The 26,101-nt window shown below is 39.9% G+C and overlaps 1 protein-coding gene across 1 annotated transcript in view; it reads right to left on the bottom strand.

Annotated features, from left to right (window-relative positions):
* MYH9 (myosin heavy chain 9) overlaps positions 1–26,101 on the bottom strand; it is a 72,258-nt gene that overhangs the window by 35,795 nt on the left and 10,362 nt on the right. Inside the window, exons 2-5 of the mRNA XM_051784565.1 lie at positions 20,632–20,984; positions 15,302–15,458; positions 4,946–4,973; positions 4,269–4,362 (exon numbers count right to left, since the gene is read on the bottom strand). Of these exons, the coding sequence (XP_051640525.1) occupies positions 4,269–4,362; positions 4,946–4,973; positions 15,302–15,458; positions 20,632–20,964 (612 nt within the window). The 5' untranslated portion in view covers positions 20,965–20,984. The remainder of the gene's footprint in view (positions 1–4,268; positions 4,363–4,945; positions 4,974–15,301; positions 15,459–20,631; positions 20,985–26,101) is intronic.

Here is a 26,101-nt window from a genome sequence, read left to right as displayed (position 1 = left end):
CCCTGCAGGCTCTAGATGTATCCCTGGCTGTTGTAAAAATTACTTGTCCTCTGTGCTAAAAGCATGGAGTTCTATATATTTCAAGATCACCTAAAAAGCCTCTGGAGACAGAAAATTACAGTTTAGATTAATGTTTCTCTTTTTAGCAGTTATCAGTAAGTACTCAAGACTGCCTGTGCATAACAGATGGAAATGAAGTTTGATTTGTGAGAGCTGGAATTTATGGGAAAACTATTTAAGGTTATTTCTAAAGGAAAATTGTTCCCATTTGTTCTCAAAGAGATTAGTTCTTACACAGTGTCTCTCAAAATACATGCAATAAAAAAAGGTGGAAGATATATGAGAAACTGTACAATGAACTACAAGTCTTTACTTTTTACTTCCGCAATCATTTCACTTCATGCTTGCAAAGTGCAGAGCCAAACAAGACCCTCACCCCCTACAGAACTGCACAAGTACAGAAGGGGCGGCTGCTACAAACACCTTCATTCACTGTCAAGTATCTACAACTAGGGGCTTAGCCCTGGTAAGGGAACCTGAGCTGGACATCAGCACAGACCCAGAATGTGGCACTGTGAGGAGAAAACCTTGAAACTAGGATTCAGTCCTTGAAACTAGGGTTCAGTCCTTGAAACTAGGGTTCAGTCCTTGAAACTAGGGTTCAGTCCTTGAAACTGTGTGGCAGTCACATTTCCCCTTGTGTTCTGGCACATGTATTGAAGTTGGAGTGCTCTTCCCTCACCCCATTCCTCTTCCCCATCCTGCAGTGAAGTCCTAGACCTTTGTTTGTGACTGCAATCTATTATCATTCAAGTGAGAGATGACAGCAACATAGCATTTAAACCCAACTATGGAACAAGAAAGGAAGAGAAATCAGGCTTTGATAACAGATCTATTTTAATTATTTGGCTAAAAATAAAACCAAGGTCATACTTAGCTACACAAAGATCAGAAGTTTATGGAAATCCATACTATAGTGCCTCCTGTTATTTAGTACCTCAGGAAAAAGTGTCACTGGTTTCAAGGTGGTGTTGATAAACTGTGGGCTAGAGGTGCTTATGTCTCTTTAACACCAAGGTAGCAATAGGCATAGAGAATGACAGCTCAGGCTCACAACAATACCAGGCTACAGGGAGAGGAAAAGGTTGAAGAGTTGGTTAAATCAGTAAGCCCTCCTGACCTGCCATAGCACCATGATACAGTGGGAAAAATCGAGTTCTTAGCATGCCACAGCAATGGCACATAAGATTAAGTGTCTACAATTACCGTATCCATTCCTCACTAGCACGCTTTGTTTAAAAGTCAATTTCATTATGTTTAAAATTTAAAAGAGGTTTTTGGGTGGAGTTTGTTGGGTGTTTTTACCTTAAATTTTGATGGCTACCTTCCACTGATGGAAGATACTTCATTGTTATTTATATAACGGGTATTTTGTAAAGCAAAACCTGTACAACACAGACCTGTCCATCACAAGCTTTCTAGAAATTCTAAGGTTCCTATCATTAAGATGCTGCCAATTTTCTTGCACCTGTAATTGCCATTCCTTGACCTGAAACAAATTTGTTTAATACTTGGCGTGCATTTGAAGTATGTACTATATTCCTCATGAAAACAGAAGCTGTAAAAGCTATCGGATCTGTTACCCTGTGGCTGGGCAGTGTCCAACACTCTTCTATTTCTACTGCTCTGAAGTTACAACACCAATTTAAAGCAAATAAAATCCTTGACATCTACCTTGTACTCTGAATTTTTTGCATCTCATACACTTTCTGGAAAATTTTGTATGCAAGGTAGAACTTCTGCCAGTCATTTATTCTTCAGAAAGTATAGAGAAAGGCATCCAGAAATCACAGCTACCTGTAACAGCATGCAATTTAAAAAAAACATATGGGTGAGGGTGTTTGGGCTATTTGTTTGGTTTGTTGGAGTTTTTTGTTGCTTTGTTTTTTACACTTCAGGGATTTGCTTTTGTATTCTTCTCCACAGTCATGGGAGAGATTATCAAATAACTGAATCCCAACAACAGTGGCTGGACATGGAAAGGAGAAAGGTCATCAGTAACTTAACCTTTGTTACAAATATTTAAATAGATTTAGTACACCCCCAAAGGAGCCTTAATGTGCTTAGTAGTCACACCATGCAGGTAGAAGCTATTTAGCTGAATATACTAATGCACTGGAAAAGAATGGTGGAATGCATCACTACCTCCAAAATGAGTGAGCTAGAGCTGAAGAATATGCTTTATAAATCTGATTTTGTTCTGATACTTGGAAAAACAGGGGTTTACATCCCAAACTTCTATAGGTGACAATCAAGAAACCTTCATGGTAAATAAAGCACCACTACTCTCTATAATATCATTGTTTATGTTTCATGGCTAGTCTTGCAGCATAAAGGTTCAACATTATCATATCCTAATTAAAGACAAAGAATCTGCCATGACCAGTATACCTGAGATCATCAAAAAATTAAACGTATTCAATTTCATGAACTCTTATACTCTGGTTCCAAGTTTGCTTTGTAAAGAGTTTTTGCAGAGAGCACTCTACCGATTAACATTCAAAGACTCCAGCTCTAAATCCCCTCTGCTAAGGCCAGTTTAGTCACAAAGCTGGAACAAACTGTGAGCTGCAAGACTTTTTGGAAAAAATCAAAACTTACGGGAAAAAATTAAATATCAAACTTGGGCAAATCACCAACCAGTCCAACTGGTCCTGTCCTGCTTCGGTGGTTCAAATTTTGCTCAAGGACAAGCAGTGGAAGAATACTTAACTCAACCCCATGATTCTATTTTCCACACTTAAAAAAAAGAAAAAAGGAGAATGTTTCTAAATACAGCTACTGACAGACCATGGAAAAAGCCTTCATATGTCTGAAAGTTTGGCACATGGAACGTTTTTTTTTGGTTGGATTCCAGAAGTTAGTTACTACTGTGTGCGTGCGCACACACAGTGTGCCTGCATGCAGAGATGCCTTCTTATTTATATACTCTACACACATAAGACATGCCAACACTTTAGGCTACTATGGGAAAACTCTTATGTAGAGATATAGTGGACACACTTGGCACCTGGCTTTCATTACACAGCTCACCAGTGAACATTTCCAGTGTGTTCAGCTCTGGCTAACAAGCCCACAGTCCTGGAACACCCTGTCTGCAGAGCAGCCTTCCCTGTGACCTTTCTTTGCAACCCACAGCCACAACTCACTGCAAGGAATAGAAAGTTAAATACTTCAACTACATTAATCTTACTAGGAACACACACACATTGTATGCTTCAGGTTCTAGTAAAGCCTTGTCCAGTCCTATTGTCCTGGATGAACACTTCTCAAATGGTATATCTCAGAAAACCCTGCAAGAAAAACTTTAAATGCAAACTAGTATTGAGCACACAAGTATTCTTGATATCACTATAGTCTCCAATTGAACATCCTTACAAAAAAATTACTGTGCACCACACAAAAAAAAATAAAAATTGTGAATTGTCTATGGATTTGTTTTAGCTGCAGAAAGTGATATTGGTGTGGAGTGAAAAGCTGCTCAAAAAAATCACACAATGGGACAGAAAATGCATTCCTGGTGCAGAACGTGCAGTAAACGTGCAGCTCACCTACGAGGATACAACTGAAGAATTCGGCAATAGTCCATCGGGGGAGAGGGAGGGGAAAAAAATATAAGTGAGACATCTTTAAAGTCCTCCCACCATCATCACCACCCTCCTTTCATGTGCTGCTAACACTTGGCTGTTTTCCCCCCTTCTAATGTTTTTGTAAAATTTCTAAGTTTTCAGTTGATGTCCACTAGCCTATCACTGTATTCTCCAGTTTTGAGACAGTATATATAATAGCCAGACCTAATCTTTGATGGTACAGAAGAAAGGAGACAAATCCTCCATGGACAAATCAGTTTTAAACTGCCTAGACTGGTTATAAGCAATACATCCATGTGAAAAGATCAGTACAGGTGATGTTTCACTTACAGCAGCTCTTGCCAATGCACTGGCCCATGAATCCAAGAGGTTGTGGATGAGCTTATCCCCACTGTAGCTCCATTGAATCAAAGGAATTATGACTTTGAACAGTTTTCCCTAGCTTGCCATTTTTTACAAACTTTTATTGTTTCACAGTTCACTGTCCTCCTCAGTTCCCTGATAGATGTTAAAACCTAAGCTTCTACAGAGCAATATGGCTTTTACCAGCATCAGCCAACACATACTTATTGTCCAAAGTCAGCACAGCAATAAAATGTCAGTAAACCTAGGTCTTACCTGGTCTTTTTTAGACTTGTGTGAGGAAGCAACATGAGCCAGATACTGAATGACCTTCTTGGTGTTCTCTGTTTTACCAGCTCCTGATTCACCTCTGTAAAGAAAATATGCAGTTCATTCAGAAACAAGAGGTAGGGGGACATATTTATACTTCTAACCCCAAAAGGGTTACAGACATTTTTAACTGCATTCTGGCCATTGCAGCACCTCCCTCAAAAGGAGAAAAAGCTGGACTGCAGTTGTACCCTCAGCCAGTTTGCAGCTGGGTGCAGGTTCCACATGTAAGCAGGACTGAGGGCCAATCAATTTTACTGTGTCTAGAAGAGAAATTGCTGTATCAAGAGTATCTGTTACTCTATCAGCCTCAGCAGTATGAATGAACTGAAACATTACAGCTGCATCAAATCTGAAGGACCACTCGAAGCCTTTTCCATTGACAAAGCTGTATTACTTCAGTAGTTTGAGCACAGGGGCTGTTTCAAAACCATCCTTCTTCCACTTATTTTGCAGAAAGAATTATATATTGGAGGAACTGTAGTGGGACCCTCCCTGACTCTCCATTATTACCTGATTTTGTAAGCCTACTACCAGCACTCAAAATTAAGAGAGTCCTTCAACCAAGAACATAAAAACACAAGCTTTGACATGCAGACAAGCTGGCAACTGTAAATACTCACGTGCAAAGGATGGACTGATCCTCTCGATCTAGAATAAAATATAAAAAAGTAGTCAGACTAGGACTCTAAAACTGAATTTCTCTGACAGAATGAAATCAATATCAAAGACAAAACCAGGAACTAGTAAACACTGACAAGTATCTTTAGAAACATGGCCAGGTAACCTCCTCTCTGGTAGAAGACCCCAACCTCCTACCATATGCCAAAGGATAATGGCACCACAGCAGTTTAGTTTTCTTCATCCAGAAAGATTATTTGCATTACAATTTTTCTACAAACAATACAGAAGTCTCCCATTGAATGTTTCTTTACCACAGAGCTACAGTTTGATGTGCATCTCCTTGTTCTTCAGCTGCCTCGCCCTTATTATACTGGGCCCATACTGACTTACCAAAGTTATCAGCAGAGCAGTGAAAATGGAAGGGGGAGAGGGGAAGCGGGACAGCAACTGTTACAAATCCTAAAGTGCCAAAGACTCATATCAAACAGAAGCTTTCACTCCAAAACAAACACTGGAAGTTCAGTGAGAAATATTCGTTACTTATTTTGTACAGAATGGACTCAAAAACTACGACACTAAGCGGCAGCTTACATCCTGTACAGCTGATTGTTTGTGGCACCAACCCCTATTGTATTAACACAGCAGCTGGTAACAGCAGAAACCTTTTCTTCTTCATGTTTACATACCACCACACATACTAATGCCTGTGTTCAGTTCCCATCTGTGGATGATATCTTTCCAGTTACAGAACTTAACTCACCCAGCCTATTCACCACTATCTTTTCCCACATCTTTTAATCTCCTTTCAGCTTCCACCTATGATTCCACTTCCTTATGCACACTCCTGACTAGTCCTTCCACCATGCCTTCATTCCACAGCTCCTGCACCATTTCTTTGTGAACACACTCCCCTGATTCTGCCTTGTTTCACCTTTCATTTACCCCTCTACCCTGTGCCCGCTTGGGCCCCCAGGTTGCATCCCATTCCTTCTCCACAGCACCAGGAACGAGCTGGGAGCACTGGGCAGACTGGAGAGTGCCAATACCTATACCAGAACAGCCTTAGTGGCTTGTAGTGATCACAAGGGCAGCAAGACCTGTTCAAACATGGAACAAACAGGCACAGCAAGTCATTCACTGACAGTCCACAAGAGCCATTGGGGCACTCACAGAACACACTGTGCCACTAAACTCAAAATCCCCACTAGGCTGTGGCTTTTTTTGTTTTGTTTCATTTTAGGTGTTTGTCTGTTTTAAAATCAAGACTGGAGGACTGTCAGATCATCCAGTTTGAGAAGCTCAGTAATACAGCAGTGGTCAGATTTCATTCACTTATCTCCACTTTTCTTTTTCCGCCAAGTCCCAATTTTGCATTGGGTTGAGGTCTAATTTGTGAAGAAAGAAAAAGCAAGCTTTAAACATCCCTAAGTATACAATTCACTGCTCTAATACATTATTTCAGCAATTGGTAACCTTTGTCAGTTATGTTGATGTTTGTGACTGTCTCCACATTTTAGCTACTGGTTCTTTCTAATCCTTTTTCCCATAGCTTAGAGAAATCAAGTGCACTCATTATTCTTCCCACCACAGAGTACTTAGACGATATAATTAAGTCACCATTCAAGTTGTTTTGTGCAAGATAAAGAGATTGAGCTGTAATTAGGGAAGGTTTTCTAGTGTGATAGATTTCAAGTACCTGAAACCACTTTCTATACCCTTAAATACCGCTGCTGCAAGTGAATTTAGCATTTCAGTTTTAACATCAAGAATGCCATATTCATCAAGAAAAATCTTCTAAAAACTCAGTTTATAAAGAGAGGAGTATAGTTAGCCTGTGGACATATTTTTATGGAATAAGGAAAGCTGATAAACCTGCCAAATTTGCGATTCCATCTTCTCTTAAATTATTCTGAAACCAATAATGAAAGCATTAGGTTCACGTGCTACAGATACACAACTCCTGCTCTTAAGCTTCTTTACTGGAAACTGATTGTATGTAGATAAGCAAAAAAAAATGAGAGAAAAATAATCAGCTCTTTTCCTGCTAATACTCAGAATGTTACCTGTCATTACCCTGCTAATGTTCTCAGAAAGAGCTGATCAGCCCCAAGTCTGGAAGAAAGTAAGCAGAAGAAAATCACTACTCAAACGGTTTTGGCCTGGCAAATTCTTAAGCCTTCAAAGCTAGATGCTGCTGCTTTACTTGCATTGCATATTCATTTTTTCAAGTGTTGAATTTAATTCACTGTCTTTGAGACATGTACCCCTTTTGCTGAGGGACAGGGCAAGAGTAGAGGTTAGCCAGCTTCAAAAGCCCCACACATTCAAGGTTCCCAGTGGGTCAAGGGCTCAGAAGGCGCATGCCAGCCCTCTGCATGACTGGGCACTTTGAGGGTGGATCAGGGGAATAACTAATGACTCATTTATGGATTGCCTAAGGAAATGTATTCTTGGGTAGTGCAACACCTAGGTACAATCCTCCATTGCAAAGCAGCTATGTGAAAGGACAAGACTGTGCCTCTGAATAACATTTGACTTTCAAAAGCTTGACTATAAACAAGCAGTCCACTTGTCTGAGAAAATATACTTGCATTCAGGTACTAGAGGTTTTTCTAAGAAGTCAATTTGAGAGAAAGAAAAAAAAAACATTCAAAAAGATAACTCTAAGGAAGGTGCTCCTTACTCCTGGTAGCCAGCTCTGATCCTGGAATATGAGCTGGGGCTTCTTAAACAGGCAGTGGAGCCTCAAGCACTTGAATAGCACATGCCTTCCCATTCCCTCTCCTCCAGATGATCCAGTAAAAGAGTACTGGTAGGCAGACAGATAAACTGACTGCCCAACAGAAAAAGAGATGATCAACATCGAATGAAACCAAGAAGCTCTTTGGCACTGAACACTTCTTGATCATGCCAAGTTTTGTTATACTTAGTTGAGAAGTTCTTTCAAGCCTCATTCCAGTGAGGCAAGGTAACAACAGCACCCTGAAGTGATCCTAGGAAGTCTCAAAGGGGCGAGTACAGGATTTTTCCCTGCCTTAACACAGAGCAAGGTGTTGAAAGGTGCTCAGGCAGGAAAAGTCACAGACAGTGTTCAAAATCCTCTTGGCACAGTATTCCTCCCCCAACATACCTTCCTGGTGGCCCACTGCAGCTGCCTTAGTCACCTCTGCTTTAAGTCAGCAGGAACGTACCTGCGAGTGCAGGCAAGTCACCGGGAGCGTGCAGACACTGCCATAAAAGGCAACATTCCTGTTTGCAATCCGGGGGAAATTCTTTCCCAGGACTGCAAAGCAGCAGTCATTGGGATAGCTGGAATTCTTCTAATTGTGTACAGACAGACAACTCAAATAATGTGTTGAGCAACAGGAAACTAGAGCCGACCAAAGGGCCAAAGAGCTAATGCATACAAAGCATAACTCTCAGATACAATTTCAGTTAAGAATCGTTTAAAATGCCAATAATCATTCTCCATACCATGCTGACTTGAGCCATCATGAATCAGAATTCAGTTGTCCAGGCAAGAGGCCACCTCCACCTCATTTAAAAAAAAAAAAAAAAAGCCAAGCATTCAACATGGGCGTTCTGCACAACTTCAGTCAGCACTTGCCTGTATTTTACTGTCAGTTGTGCAAGCAACCTACTCAGCAAAAGAGAATGTGCTGGGTACAATAAACTCAGTTGCTTATAATAACACAATCAAGAAATGCCTGATTAAAAGAAATCTGCATCTGCTTTTCAATCCTAAACAGAGTTACTTATTAAAAATAATCCAGAATAACAACTCATTAGTTAATTATAGCAACAGTTCTGTATTTCAAACCAGCTGACAAGGAAAGCTTTTTATCTAGGCTCTTCTTCAGCTCTCATCACCATAGTATTCAAGTGATCATAAGATGCAGCAGCCTCAAGCATCCAGAAATTCAAGAAGTAAAACATCCTTTAATTTTAAACTGTACAGCAGTATTGTATAATAAGATCAGTAGTTTAATTTTACTATGTAAAAAACCCCATAATATCTAACTCATTCTTGACTTTCTTTAGTCCAAGAATAAAAGACTGCATCTTAGACAGGTGACTGCTTCAGCATATACTAAAAACTTAATTAAACCAAAATTTGTTTTCACAAGAGGAAAGGAACTTCTTGTACAAAGAAAGTCCTCAACCAAATATTCTAGTGCAAAACAACAAGTCTGAATGAATGCTGAATTGCTGTGGTCGAATATATTGGCATAACTGATAAATTAATGCAGCTCCAAACTCCTGACTTCTGTTTTTAAATGTTTGGGGATGGGAGAAGAAAAAGGTTGGAAGGCTAGAAGAGAATATGCAATTTAAGCTCTCCATCTCAGTTACAGAACATCCTACCAGGCTTTTATCACCCACTTCCTCTGCATGAGTGACTCCCGTTTCAGGCCTGTTCATCTCCATAAAAGGAGAAGTATATAGCATTCACACAATGGTGACATCATCTCTCCAGCTAAGAGGAAGTGGAGCTGAAAGGCAAAGGCTTGGCTTGCAGTCCCCTGCCTATAGCTGACTCATTAAGGCTAAAAGCTTAACCATAGCTCGATGGTAACACCCACCTCCTAACCACGGAGCATCTGGCAGGATGGAGCAGTCTGGCCCTCCTAATTCCTGCTACTACACTGCTCCGCCAGCATCCTGGGGAATGCCTGCAGCCCAACTTAGCCAAATGGCTGGCCAACCAACTTATAGAGTTGACCTAAAGCAAGAATTTGTCTTAAATGCATCTAAGTGCTTCAATCATACAGTATTTTCAGCTTCTTATTGCCTCCTCAAATTTCCCTTCCAACATCAACATAATTTTACAACCCATGTCCTTTCCTTGGGGCTCTTGACACAGGAGGAACCCCAGGCCCCTAACACACTGTGCTACACAGAACAACCCCACTGGCATCAGATCTAATCAAATGTGTTCATTGTGGTGCTTTAACCTATATGTTGGTTTGAGCAAGATCAAAAACACTCCAGGGGAACACCAGAGCAGAGCCTGAGAGCCTGTTTTTGCATTATCATTTAAGGAATGCATTATAGAGAGCTTTCAAAATGCTAATAAGCTATCATCAAGCACAAAAAGAAAAAAAAAAAGAGAAAAGAAAAATCAAATGAAGGACAAACACAGCATATTCATGATAGCTCTCAACAACAGAAAAGATGTTAAAAAAAAAGATGGTTAAAAAAAAAGAGAGAAAAAAACCCACTTGAGTTGGCAGGAACTCTGCAGCGCCAAGATCCAGCTCTGCATTAGCTGAAGTCTGAGGACAGCCACAAGGAGAAAAATAAGTTTCATTTGAAAAATGAAATATATCCTACTGGGTCAAATGCAAATATTTATTCCCCCAAGATATATTTGGACTAGAGCCCATATCCCTTTCTCTAGCACTCCTTAACTGAATCTGGAGATGGCAGAAAACAAGTTAGGCTGTAATTTTAGGTTACACAAATGTTTATGAAGTTCTGACAGAAAAGAAAAACTGGTATACAGCCTGCAAAAGCTCAGGCAGCTCATGATACTAAAACAGTGAACTGCAGGGAGACTGACAGCAGGGGTTGGACCATTACATAAGTGACTGCCAGGGAGCTCCTGCTCTGGTTTACAGGAATGAACTGAAAAGGGTGTGGTAGCTACTAAAAAACAAGTGGGCAACGGATTCATTTTTAGCTCCTTGTTCTATTGGAAACCACATTTTGAGACACAGATTTTGAGAGCTGTATTTAGAAATCTCAAGTAATTCAAAGCACGTAAAACATTTCTTAAGAAAATGAGAAACTACGTACGTATTTTCTCGCTATTTGTATCCAGACACCATCAAAATTAATATTCTCCGCAATTAGTATCCAAATTTAATGTTGCCCTTTGCATCAGAAATGTGGACAAATCTTGGAAACAAACTAGTGACACTACAGTCTGTATTCTTTTGCGTTTAGTGAAAACAGAACTAGACCTTTACATGCAACTTGAAAGAGACATCTGTGCCTCTGCATAATCTGAGCAGGTCTGAATTGATGAGCACTCACAGAATCTCATACAGAAGAGAAAGATGCACTTTGAGACAGTGTATTATGCAGTGTAGCACAGCAGACCAGTGCTAAGAAGTAACCTGAGAAATTACTTGGCAGCAAGCAAGTTAAAACAGAAGTGTTCTGCTAGCTCAGAAACTTAAACAGATATGCAAACATTTAAGAATTACAAACAAAACTCTTGAAGGTCTCTGTTCTATAGAAGCAGATCTACAGGACTGCCTGTAGTGAAAATCACAACTGGTCCCGAGGTGCATGAGGATCTACAGTGGCAAGCGATTTGTCTTAAAACACTTCACACTGTGTTTCGTCCCTTAGTATAACAAGGCACCAAAAAATGAGGTTACTGTGCTTCAGGATTTTTTCTTTTAAACACCAAACCCAGAGACTACCTAACACCAAAGTGAACACCAGCAAGGTGCTGGCTGCACAGTCTCCTTTGCAGACTAATCCATCAAGGTCAAGGAGGGTCTGTACAATGATTTTCAGAGGTTTGTTAGGTGAAATGTTAGGAGCTCCCCAAAAAATGTGGAGAAAACTGGGTAAAAAAACCCCAGAGTATGTTCATTAGCTATGTACTGCCTATTCCCTCTCCTACTTATCTCTTCATTGAACAGGATGAGCTTTGTAGACCAGAATAACCATACTGACCTAATCTATTACAGAAGTTTCAGATACTTTTCAGGGCATTAAAACCAAAACCACGCTCCAGATACCAATGACATTTCTAGCTTCTATCACTATTTGACACAGAAAATTCCCTGCATGGGTTCCAAACAGACAAATGGGTGCTGTTTAACAGTTTTAAAGTATGTTTTTCTAAATTGAGGCCCTGGAGACTATGAAATGAGGTAAAGGATGTACCTCTTCAGTATACATCTGCTGCCTTAAAATAACGATTTATTTGCTCAAGACATCTCTCCACTTACAGGCACCGTGCTTCAATTATCAGCATCAGAAGACTAACTCTTCTGAAAGCAGATTTGAGGTTTCTGGCATCCAGGTTACCCAGGGAGCAGAAACATTAAGACAAATGGTTGTTTTCTCTAAAAGCAAAAATGTTATGCTTTTTTCAGAGTTCTGCTCTTGAAGCACAGTCTCTCCAAGTACCATGCAGCAAAGTAATGTTCTCACCTCATTTCTGAGAGTCAAAGTCTTGGGTCAGAGAAAAAAAACAAAACCAACAACAAACAACCTACTTTGAACAAATTCTCCTCCATTTTATTGCTTCAAGAAAGTACTTCTGGGAAAATTAACAAAAGCAATATAATCTCTTAGAATATCTAAGTGACACATGACACTTCTGTCAGTGGAGTAACCAGCAGACACAAAAAGAGGACCAAGCTCACCCACAGTGTATCAGCACAGATGCCTGAAAAGGGTTAAATAGTTTCTGGATTAGCAGAGGCTGGAACAAAGCTCTCATCTTCCTCTCCCCTTCCCAATTCCTTTCCTGATGAACCAGCCCTTTGAAAGGCCTGCTTACTCGAATACCATAAACTGACTGAAAACCAACAACAACAAAAAAAAATCAGAGTCCAAATCAATTAACAAAAAAAGCTTTTGCACTCTGTCAGCTTAAGAGATAACTATACCCCATGTGGACAGAAGTCAGAGCCAACAGCCTGCTATCCTTCTTCAGGCCACAAAGGATGCCCAGTCTTCAGGGTTCTGAAAGTAACCTAGGGAAGGCAGCCTAATCCTAAATGCCTCTGGCTCATGTGGAGCACCCGACCCTTTCATCTTCTATTCTCTGTACAGATTCCTGCCATACCACCGGCTGCTGCACCAAACCTCCCCCACCGCTGAGCAAAATGAGAAAGTGGAATAGGAATGCTGCTTTCCACTGCCCTAGAGGCTGGCCAGGACCAGAGACATACTGCAACAACATACTCTCCGTCACCCCCAGTAGCAGACATTGGAATGCTACTGTTACCCTTTGCAACAAGAAAATAAGGCAGCAAATAACCCTAAAATAATCTCTAGGAGTCTTGTTAGCACACATAGGCTACACATAGCACACATGTGAAGCCACACAGAAAAATCCTTCCAAACCTAGTTAAAAAGGTCAAAGTAGGTTAGTTCAAAAGCTAACTGGGAATGATATTCACAACAAGCATTCCAAAAAGTCAGCAACGAGGTATCTCAAACTAGGCAAAGAAGAGCTGGGGTAAACCTCTTGACTATCAATACTGGTGAGAATACTGCATAGTTAGAATTGTTCTGGGAAAGGCAAACACTCCAGTAGAGCTCATAGCAACTTTCCCATACTTGGAACACAGAGGTAGGGCTGCCATTCTTCTGCTTTGTACAATAAAGCAAGTCAAGTCTGGGATTTCCAAATTTTAGACATGGTTCAAGCAGTGGTCTGATGGAGACATCTTCTCTTTTCAACAGCAAAGAAAGCATCCATGTAGCTTAATCACTAGCTCTGAACCACCATTAGACCAGGGAAGGTCACCCATCCCTTGTTGCAGAATTGCACTGCTTGGATATCTTCTGCCACATAATGATATACCTGGCAGAGACAAAGGACAAGATGCATGCACAGGCAGTTTCAAATGGTTTGACTGTTGTCTGTAAAAGAAAAGGACTTCTTCAGTCTCCTTACAACAATGCCAAAGAAACCATTTCTGATTCTATATAGAAAAGATTTCTTTTTAGAGAACAATAACTTTGGTACAATTAAGTCAATAGCTTGTTTAAGAAAAATGCAAGTTAGTACTTGAGCTGACAATGAGAGGGCAAGAGAGAGAAGGAAGCAATAAGGGATGATGTTTATGGACAACATTCTGCCATGTGTAGTACAGGTGGAGCTTCTCTTCTTGTCCTTCATGGCAGACCCAGTCTTTCTCTGAGGGAAATGAGGTCCTATATAGGTCCAGGTTCACAGGTTTTTTTCTTCTGGATACAGCACTCATTTCACAGTAACACACCAGCAGTATAGCTGTATTTTGTCAAGACCTGCCACATCTTCAACAAATCACCATCAATACTGTGCCACCAGGCCACTGCAGCACGTCTGTATGCTCATCCCTCCCCACCTCGGGCTTTTACAAATACAGATTTACTGATCTGTCTTGTTAGCTCAGCCCTGTGCTCTGCTCTGCATGGCACCATGCTTTAGCAACCTTTCATAGCCTTCTCCACACAAAGTTTGTTTGAAGCCACTAGCACAGGTAGGATGGAGATTTTCTTGTCCCCTTCCCACTCTGCGAACCTATATTACTACAGTCCTCCTGTGCTTGGTGGTGCAAGTGGTAGTGAGGGCAGGTGAAAAGCAGAACTCGAAAACTGAGTCTAATGAGAATTTTAAAGCATAATTTTATTATATCTGGCCGCTGTTGAAAAAGGTGAAGCTAATGACAAGACCTAGGAGAGAAAAACACCTTAATCACTTCTAGTCATCAAAAATTAAAGGAGTACTTACATTCATACAAGTCACGACAAATCAAACTGTCCATTACACCCTTTAAACCCTACAAAGCATGCTTCTTCATAAAACCCATCGACAAACAGGAAGAAAAGCACAAAATACCCCCACACCTGAACACTCTCCAAGCATGCAAACACAAGCACTGACTCTGTAAAAGACCTCCTCTCAGAATGAGGGATATGCACAGGATATTCAGAGCTCCATATTTAAAAGTTCTCAAGTGACAAACAAGCTGCAGATACTATATACGGTTCTCTAATTCTCAGCTGTATATGTGAGGGTGGGGGTGAAATAGGTCAATCTGCTTGCTGTCTTTTATTCCATGAAAAGCCAACGGATGTACTTAATATTTCCTGATGGGAAGTTTTATTTTTACCAGAATAAGAATGTAACCAAACAACTCTCAATCAGTAAAGCTACCACTGACCATCACACCTAAAAATATTAAGCTTGTTTCGCCCAACTAGATTGTACAATTGGATTTTAAGGTGGTTTTTGCTAAAAGCCTCTATCAATCAATACATCTGCCTGCCCACCTATAGCTATCTTGATCTATAAGCTCATCACCAAGAGGGAAAATTTGCTACCTCAGTTCTGCTTGCTTCTCTGAACGTTGTGCATTCACACCAACTTGTTCTTCATGTCAAATTTAGCTCTAACCAGACTCTTTGTAAGGTTCTTCAATCCATTAGAGCAGGAGAAAGGTATTCACCTGAACACAAAAGGTGGTACCAAGTAGGTGTCAGGTGTCTGTAAACAAGGACAGAGTGGGCGACAATGTCTTTTGATAGCAGTGAGTTGTTGTTCTTCTACAGTGTTCTGACTGCAACCTTGATTTGGGATTTCAACAAGAGTCATTATCTCAGTCAGCACTTACCTTGCATCATACTCCTGTAGGCTGTGTCTGTGATGGCATAGATATGAGGGGGCATCTCATGTCTCTTTTTGCCTTTGTACATCTCCACTATTTCTTCTGAGTATATGGGCAGGTTCTTGTAAGGGTTGATTACCACACAGAACAGGCCTGAGTAGGTCTGGAAAGAAAACGCCCCAGCAAATAAAGACAAGAATTAAATGTTGTATAGTTGCATATTTTAACAGTATATTGCTTGAAAAAACAAACAAACTGAACAGTGCTTTTTTAAATACTTCTTCCAGTGATGCCACGTGGGATGCTTCCCACTACGCAATATTAGAATCTGAGCAACACCTAAAGTCATATCAACTTGACCAGTACTCAACTTTTCCAAGTATGCACAGAGCATCAACTGACACATTAGTCACACTGATGTGACTGGCCTGCTCCTTGGCTAACTAATAGTCCACTAGGACTGGCTTTTCTTCCTTTCAAGGTTCCTATATTCAGGTCAAGTGCCATTTTATTGTATAAGGTAGGTGCTCAGCTCCTAGAAGCACACATTTTATTATGTTCTGCCTCATGTTTGCTATGGATTTATCTAGTAATTGATCAACTACAACACAATAACACTTCAAGCCAAAATAGTTACTAAAATTAAAATTAGACCAGTGTACTCCTGAAAGGTTTAAGTCCACTGGACTAGGCCAAATTCAGTGCTACCCTGTTCTGAACAGGAAGCTGGATTAGATGGCCTCCTGAAGACTCTTCCAGCCTGAACACTTTCCTCATTTACAATGTAATGAGTATGACTCAAACTAGATTCAAACCATTAGGTCATTAATGTCGTATAGTCAGCAACATTTACTGAAGTTTACTTCTAATTAATTTCAAATGGTTAATTCATTGATCTATGACAGCAAACCTCGATTTCCCAATTGGTTTCCATTGGCTTAAATTATACAATTCTAATGGAATACAACTGACAAAATACTTCCAGTGAAAATATTAAGCTTTTTTTAAAAACAGGAAAAAACCAAAACTCTGAGATTTGAATACCTGAAAGAAAAAGCCCAACCAACTTTGTACTCACAAAGGAAATAGGAGAAGCAGAGACTTCTTGGATATCTCCTAGATATTCTAAGAATAGCATTCCAAGCCTTGCTCCTGGGATTTAGAGCTATCCTACTTCCCTGTCAACTTCAGAAGCAGCTGTTTGAAACATCTGGAGATGAACAGTTTTCTACAGCAACTTGCACTGCTACCAGAAGAGAGTACCTTTGGCGCTTTTTATTTCTACTGTCAACATCTCTTCTATTGTTTGCTCAATGAAGAAAGAGTGCTTTGGAGTGGTAAAGAGTTCTCCACAAGGAGCACAGAGAGTACTTAATCAGATTTAGCTCCTTAGCTAGATAAAGGTAAGGATTAGACTGCACTGATCAGAAGGGTGAAAATAGCATCTACCACACAGTTTATGGTCTTATATCTGAAGTTTCTACATGATGGCTTCATGTTAAGTAACTAGTTCACTCTTCTATGCAGCAGATTCAGATATAGTTTTCACTCAAAATTTTTTATAGATAGTTAAGGTTCCTTTTCCATACCCCAAAATAAACTATCAGGATGTTTCCAGACCTACTCTTTTTCTTTTTCCTCTTTTTTCACTCATTTTTTTTAAAAAATATTTGAGCAACATTTGAATGGCTTACAGAAAATACTAAATCTCTTTCCAAAGTGGAAAACCATGAAAGTTGGCTAAAAACCTAAAAGTTCCAGAAGCTAAACTTCCATGAGACATTCTAGTCAGGTTAGGTTTCAGGTAGTGCTGGAAGGGAACAGTTTAAGGGATTTACAGAACCAACCTGGCAATTCTAGTTCCTTTTGCCTCAGCCTTAGCTCTCCATCAAGTCCAACGGTACTCGTACAGTACAGAGTATCAGCTGAAAGTCTGGGTCATACTTTCCTGACCTTTGACTTGTGGAAGACAGAGCAGCGCCAAGAGGTAGAAAGGAGTCAAGGCAAGAGCAGCATGTTCACAGTACACACAATACAAGTCCACAAGGAACAGTAAGTTTTCTTGTCTGTATTTGTGTGACCCTTCACAGCTGTGTTTGCTGACAAATCAGAACTGCTGCTTTTCAGGTAAGTACAGTGCAAAGGTCTGAAGCAATCTTACGGATGAGAGTAACAGTTTAGAAAACGGAAGACATTCATTTCACTTAAGAGTGATGAAGCCATGAAGCAATTATGCAGGAAGAAGCCACCACTCTCTTCCAGCATTCTGGCTGCCAGGAGAAATACCTAAGGGAAGTTTCCACGCAGCATAATGATCTCAGATGTATGAGGTGATATTTTTGTTTAATAAAGAGAAACAACTAATCATGGCTGGGATAGGGAACTGAGTGAGACCACCATGTCACAACTGCTGGTCAAGCCCATTGACAGAGTTTTATAGGAAGCAAGTTGAGCTGTATGGAGCAGAAGCTGCCAGCCCTACCACAGAAATGACAAGAGTCATCTTCATCCTGCTGAAGTAACGACTTATATGCATAAATCCCTGAATTGAACCCAAGGTTCCAGTTTAAAGGCTCACCTATCATAAGCATAGCTGGTTTGGAAATCCGTACTTTGTCTCAAACATTGCTATCTAAAAATAGAATTCTGGCATTACTTTTCACTAACTATTTCAAATGACACACAGGCCAAACTGGAATTAGTTTCATTTCTCTAATGGCTAAACTAGCTCTGAAGAGTTGAAAGGACCATCTACAGCACAACACAAAGTTGACAGCATTAGAAAGTTTATTTTCCAGCAACTGTTAATTTGAATAAAATAACTGGAACGTGTAAGGTTGAGTTTTGAGTTTCACACTGAATACAAACAGGGCAGTTCAGGTAAGCAACACAAAAGCTGACAATGACCTTCTGATAAAGGATTCCAAATAGAAAGGGTTAATAGAAAGCCAGTCTACTAGCAAATCACCTCAGTGCAGAACCAATCTACACACAGAAACAGCACATTGGTGTCAGACTCAAGCTCTTAGTTCTTGAACTGTTTGATGCTCCTTGCCTGCACCAACGATAAGATTTCTCCCTTCCTTTTACAGGATGGGAAGACAGAAAAATAAAGTTTAAAAAAAAATCTGACATGTAGCCCTGATGGCAAATGAGAGAGAAAGGACAAGAGCAGAACTAAATTATGCTTATGATCCTCCCAGAGACATTTATGCTAGAGGTGCATTGTGTGTACTCCCTTTCTTTAGGCGGATTAATGATCAACTAACAGCCACTCCAATGAAAGTATTTTAAGCCTTCACATTAATCTCCTGACTTGCTGAGAACTGCTGACAGGTGAGATCAGTCCATTTCACAAGTGCACAGAAACACAGTTTTGGCAGGACTAAGATTCTGTAATAGGGAATTACTATGCTAGGTTTTCTTGGGTGAAGGGTGTGGGGATTTTTGAATACTTCTTACAATCCAGTTAGAAGAACTCACTTTATTACAGTCACAGACTACGTCAGAAATCTCACGATATCTTGCAAGATATGTGAAACAGCCCATTGCACAGTGTGCAGCAGACTGAGATACTGCTGAATTATTTTCAACAACTTACTATATAAACTAGCAATGTTTCCTATTCTAAAAATGTTACACATGATCTTACACATCACATTTCATCTCAATACCAAGATTATTCCCTCTGAGAACAGATTTTGACCAATAATAGGAGGTGTTAACCACAAGAATAATTACATGCATTAACCTCCAATCACATTAGCTCTCAAATTCTGACATCAGACAGTGGGAGTCAGACTAAATTTATATCAGCCCTGCATCTTTTAGATGTTCTTTGATAATTTCTGCAAGAGTCAACTCTATGCCTTCATGCCACTCCAGAAGAGCAGTGGTCACAGAACTAGTCAGTCATGAGTTTCTCACTTGTGTTCATACTCCTCAACTTGGAAGGTAACAGTCCACAAAGGTTCCTACCCAAGATGTACAGCTAGAGTGAATTCCTGCTATGTGGTGTCTTAGATAACATCAGTCCCTATTAGGGCAGAAGAGAACATCTACAGATTCTACATAAGATGACTACATGAAAGACTATAGCTCTAAGGGGATGATAAAGCAGTAAGCATTCAAAAGAACCATCCCAAACATACAAAAAGATATTGCAGAGTTTTTACTTATGTTGTCTTCTCCATATGACAAGAGAATCAGCTTTTAAGTTTTGGAAGCACAAGAAGTGGTGGGGGGGAACCTAGACAAAATTTCTTTGAGGATCTTATTAATATACATGTTTACATGCGAAATTTACTCTTTAGTACAATGTATTTTACTAGATCTTCTAATATACTGTGAAGATGATTTCATACTGCCTAAAAATACTGAACATCCAGTACTTCTCACAATTCCATCTCAAGAAGTCCTATTTCAATCCTGTAAGCAGAGGCTAGTGTGAAAATGAACAAACCAAGGTACACTAATTCCTGTTTTAACCAGTCACTGCACCCAAATTTTACATTACCACTGGGTTTAATAATTCATTCTATGACTGTAGAGTATTAATAAAGATTATCACAACCAACATCTGTTGGTTAAACATAGGCAACAGGAAGAGAAAAATCAGAAGGGAACTGAAGAACCAGATCAAGGTTCCAAAGTCTCCTTCCCCACCTTTCCCTGTTTATTGCCGTCGGTATTCAGTGAAGTGTTGCTGCCTGCTTCATCGGGTATAACCGTTGCTCCCATAAATGGTACCTTTGTCATTTACAGAGCAGTAAGAAGCAGGAATCTCTGCTCTTGTCCATTTGGGGGCAGAAGGAAAATGAAACATTTCCTATCTGTAAGCACATGCAAGCACATATGTTCCATCTCTGACAAGACAATCTGAGATCCAGAATTTTTATAACACAAAGCTTGGCATTAGCATTCTTCCCCACTGAAGCTCCAGATATGGAAAACACAATTCAAACACTGGGTGTATTAGAACTGTGTTTTTATTATTATTTAGTTCAGTTCAGATCAGACTCCCTGTCTACCACTATCCAACTGCTCTTGCTTCTTGCTAAAAGAAAGTTCAAAGGCATTCAAAACACCCTGCAAACGAAGACATTAAAACATTAAAGGTAAATTTACCATAGTATTCCTTGAAAGCTTCAATATTAATAGCGAGGGGTTGGCACAGTTTAGTAAAAAATTGTAAGTAGAGGGAAGAAGCTAAGTCACACAGGAGTTGCGATAGGGGCAATGAAAGGTTAACACACATATTTAGGAGTAAAGTGATTACAGTAAGTTCACACAGTATGTAATCAAGAACTCTCACCCCAATACACAAGATTACTTACATAGATCAGTCCTGAGTAGTATCTCTCCTTCAAGTTGTGAAGCACAGAAGCTTCATTCAGGCACGTCAGCTCTGCCATATCTTCTACTTTAGAGAATTTCGGGGGGTTCATCTTCTGGATGTCATCCTTATTTACTTTCACTTTCTTCCCATTCTCTGCCAGTTCCACGATAGCTTCATCTCCTACTTCTTCCTTCAGGCTAGCTGCCTCAAACCCATTCTTCTCTGAAGGAACCCATACCAGCTTCTTAGCTGCCCAGTCAGCCTGAGTCAAGGGGTTATTAATGATGTTTTTGTCCACATAAAGGTACTTATCTGCATCTCTTTGCGCCATTGTGGTTTACAACTGGGGACCTGTGAAGAGAAGGGAAAAAAAAAAGGATATTTTTAAAGCCTCAAGTTGCCTTGCAAATTCCTAGTGGCAGATAGGCACATGCTAAGTACTCTGAATCGCTGGTCATCAGAGCATGCCTCCCCCTCCTTTAGTTTCATGTTAGTAAGCACTGCTAAAGTTGTCAAACTTCCAATAAGGTCAAGGTTTTGCTTGCCAAGAGGATGAAAAAAACCCAACTAGCAAGCAGTTTTAAAAAAAACCCCTACAACACAACACTGACCGTTAAGCATTTGGAAGCCATTATTTGGCAGAAAAGAGAAAGCACATTAAAGTGCCAAGTACCAAACAATTTGTGCCAATCCTCATAGCATCAGACACTATGTCAGTAACATTCAGGTCAAGATTAGCCCTTCACTGCTCTACTTGGTAGAGATACTAGCTCAGAAATATAATCATAAATGTTTAATCAACACTTTTACTTTGTATCTCCTTCTTCTGATAAGCTATAAATCAAATACCATAACTTGTTAGAAATGCCAACTACCAGTCTAGACAATGAGGCACACTTCGCTTCTAAAAGATAGCAATAATTTGAGGACACCAGTTAAGACTGATGTTAGATACTTTCCACCACCAGCTTAGTAGTAATACCCAGCCCACCAGTTTCTTTCTTTTTTTTCTACATAACGTTCAGTAGGAAAACCCTTCAAGAGAGTAACAGAATAAATCTGTGTTCAGGAAATTTTACAGTTGAAAATCCTCTAATGGGAGCCTTCTATGAAGCTGTGGTCAGACAGAGGAGAGACTTCCACCCATATAAGAGGGAGACAGGCAGCATGCTCGAAAAATGGCACCCCAGATTCAGTGTTTCATCAAAACCAGAACACTACTGCCAGGGATTTTCCAGTTTATAAAGCAGCAATTTTATTAGTGCCATTCAGGAATTCTTTCAATCAGAAAAGGGCTGCACGCGTCAAGGCTCATTAACCATGTAACAGCAGCCTCTTTACAAGATCCCATAAACATAACTTCTTGGAGCCTTCCTCACAAAGATGCCAGTGTCCTCAATATATGTTTTTCATAACTTGGATAGAAACTAGAGCTCTTTACCACCTAAAGAACAGGAAATGAAAATATCAATACTCATGTCATAGAAGGCCATCAGGATCTAAAGGGTAACTTTTCTACTGAACATACCCATACATACAAACAATCCAGCAAATCAAATAAGTGAAGTTTCACTGGAGGTACTGCAGACAAAAAAGTATTGAAAGCAGGACAGAAGCAGCTCAATTCCCAAAATATGCATGAGAGCAACAATAGATGTTGAGTCCCAGCATTAGTAAGCAGTGAATGAAGCCAGAAAAACATCAGCTATAATAGTGATGGGCACAAATGCCCGCACCAGCCATTTGTAAGCATGTAGGGAAATTCCTTTCAACAAATGTATTACCGTAGGTGGGATGTAACTTTGTGTCAGAGACTGTATGGTTAGCTGTATATTCACAGTCAAAAATTCTTTAGCAAATAAAAAGAAAATTACTCTATAAATAATCATTTCCTTTAGCTTGAGTTTAAAATCTGATCTAAGCCTTACAGGATATGCCAAACAGCTATCCCACACTTTACCTTGTCTTTCCTTGCCCACAGGGTCCCTGACACTTCCACCTCAATCACCACAATGGTCATTCTCAGAGCAACTCCTCCCCGGCTTTTCATATTTTCCCTGAAAAACTAGATTTTAATGGGTACATGATGAAGAGATTTGTTGCAGAGCTAAGATGTAGCAACCTGGAGGCTGCCATTAAAAACTGCAGCTGTCAGGAGAGCTTCAAGACCACCCTACAACAGCAAGCCTGACAGACTATATAGGAAGTAGAGAAGACTAACAATGCAATAGAAGATATTAGGACTTCATGACACTGCAGAGTATCATCTGCAGGTTGTGGTCAAAGGGTTAAAAAAAAGGGAGTGGAGGGAAGGAGGGGGAAAAGAAAAAAAAAAGAAATAAATATTCAGTTGTGTCCAGAGTTGTATCAGGTTTGGCAAGGCAACAGCTGTGCTCTACCCTCCATTACACAGTTTCCTGCCTATGCAACTCCCAGAATCTAACCAGTTGCCTTTTTTGGCTATAATCAGGCAGGACAGAGGCAGTATGCTTCAGCTAAATTCAGTTTCATCATTTCCTGAGGAATCCTAAGTAACCAGCCATCTGAAGTGTCCTACATTACACTGAAACATATTCCTCACTTCCTTACTGCTAGAGTAAATGCATTCACTATATCTTGGAGATACATTCCAGGACAGAGTAATTCTTTTTGGCTAAGAAATATATAAGATTACAAGAAATCTTTCCAGACGTAGCCCCAGCCAGTTCTAGATCTGAAGAGAAGTAAGGAAAGAAGATAGTTACAGAGACAGTAGTTGAATTCCTTACAGTAGGAGAACCCCAAATTATCTCGCATACAAAAGGACTGTATTCTTCAACCAGTAAGGGATCATTCTATCCATTTTTATTTTCAGGACTGAAAACAACTAACATAATACCTAACACAGCTATTCTAAAATCTCACCAAACACTAAGCTTTTGAAGCTACCAATTAGTAGTGAGGAGATTCAAAGAGAGCCTGCACCCCAAACTTGAAACAGACTTGAAAACTACCCTATTGCATGGCAGTAGCAGTCTTTTTATCACCATCTTTAATTAGTCTTCATATGCTCCAGAACAGAATCATCATGTACTAGAAGTAAAACACTGGAGGCTCATGGTAAGATAACATGGCATTAGTGCTATTCTCGAGGCTGACTTCTAACCCACAGGGCGTCTAAACTAGCAATACCACAAACCAACCATTAATTTGTCTTCTCCATAAGAACAGTACCAGAGGAATCAGATTCAGCAAGTTCCATCTTACAGGCTCCTAAACTTATCTCCCTACCTTATGCTGCATTTCACTGGGCATTTCTAAAAATCCCTTAAGTGGTCAAGGAAGGAAGCAAGCCCAGTAAGTTCTTGCAGCCTTACAGCCACTCACAATGAATGCAAATCATTGCCATTTTAGGAACAAATTAGGAAGCAATTTGTTTGCCTGGTAGTTTGCATTTGGGGTGTAGATAATTGTGCAGGGCAAGGACATTTATCTTTACATGGCTATTGTGCAACTGTCGGATGGGAATACCGTTAACAATATTCTTTTTGATGCAACACCAGTCTACAGGCAAGACGACCAAAAAATACAGAAGGAAGACAGACCATCCTTGTTTTGAGTTTAAATGCCTCCTTCCTAGTATTGTTTCCAAAAATGACATACTACAGTCACTTCCCTGTTAACCCAGTATGTTCCCTTATTGTGGTTTGTCGCAGCCTGAGGAAGAGGCTGGTCAAACTTTGTTTGTTTTCCATTATTTCAGGAACCAAAAGACATTCTTTGCCATATAACTAACTACATAGTTGCCATAAAGATGCCATACAGTTACAGATAGAGACAAACACATCTCTACAGTTATGAACAGGACAGGACCAAGACATAACAATATGTAGTCCCACCTTAAAAAAAAAAAAAAAAAATCAACCCTCACCCCCCTTTTACATACATATTTTCCAAGAGATTCTTTTGAGAGGAATAAGTTAAACACTGGTTTTAAGATGACCTGCATTCCCTTTGAACTAGGTAGAATTACCCAAAACCCTCACTGGAATACAATCTTTTGCCTTAGTCTTCTGCAATTTCACAGCCCTAAGGCTTAGGTTATAAGACACTTCACACACTCCCTACATAAACCTGGAAACGAACACGTTATCTAGCTTGGAAAGCTGCCTCTGCTGTAAGGTCCAGTGTTTTGCAACTGCTAGAAGCAAACATTACCTGTTTGCAATTTCATTTTCCAGAACTATTTGTATTATTACATCCCCCCCTCCCAACGTTTACTCTGTCAGCAGCCACAGTATTGTTCTAGGACTGAGCCACTGCTCAGTAAGACGAGCTTGGGCTCTGCTAAACTCTGGAGGTAACAGCTGAAGTAGAAATAGGATCAATATATTCAGAAGAGTATTAATGGCAACAGTTAAAGCATCATGCTTACTACTGGCTAGAAAAGAGAACACTTCCAGTTTGAGTTACCTGAAACACCACTAAAGTAGGGATCTCCACATTGTTCTTTTTCAGTTTCAGGCTCATTCTTAGCAAAGATGCATTACTACATTGCAACAGACAGCTTTAATCACACACTATTTTCCTATTTTAATGAATTATGAGAAGTTTGTGAAATTGTCTGTTTCATATCCACCATTAAGGTACTGTTATAAACTTCATGTGATTTCACATAAAATGGTCCCCCCACATGGTTTGTCTAGTGGCCTTTCTGCTAGCACTGCAAGAGGAACAACCCTGAAGATCAGTGTGACAAAAAGAATGAACAATAAATAGCAAACATTTTTAGACTACAACACATTAATTTCCCTTTTTTCACAGGGTTCACATTTCAAAAGTATTTCAGGAACACAATTCTCACACCACTTTCCCAACTGGTTTACCTGAGGATGCAATATGAGACAAAACACCCTTTCGCAGAACAAAAGGAATGTACACCATTTCTATAGGCAAGACAAGACTTTTACACTAGAAAATTGCAGCACTTCTGGTCACTTACCGCCCCACTTCAGTTACAACTCAATTGCACTCAGTGAAAAAATTTAATTCTTTGTTAATACACAGCATTTAAAAAATAATCTGACTTCGAGAAGCTACTAATAATTCAAACTCAGTTTGGTCATTAACATTCATATGATAGGAATCCTTGCTAAGTGTATGATCTGAACAGCTAATACTTGCATTATTTTTGCAAACTTAACTATTTCATGTCCCCCAGCCAGCTGAATACAGTTCATCAAATCAACAGATTTAAGAGCAGCTAGAAAACTAAAGTAGTCTAAGGTAGACTTTACTGGCCAGGTTACCTCCAGTGAGCATGAACTGACAACATAAAAACCCTAACCCACCAAGAAAAACTTGCTATAATTCCCTTGTATTCACTAAGAAATTGTTCAGATTTGTTTAGAACATAGTAGACTGACACTTCGCAGCCCCATGTCCCAGTATGTTTATGGGAAAGAAAACTGCAAAGTTTGTTAGCCCAA

This window comes from Manacus candei, unplaced genomic scaffold (genome assembly GCF_025592945.1).
Source record: "Manacus candei isolate 608988 ecotype Guabito, Panama unplaced genomic scaffold, ASM2559294v1 h1tg000018l, whole genome shotgun sequence".
NCBI lineage: Eukaryota > Metazoa > Chordata > Aves > Passeriformes > Pipridae > Manacus > Manacus candei.
Note: the sequence above shows the minus strand (reverse complement) of the source record. Positions and strands in the feature narration are given on the sequence as shown.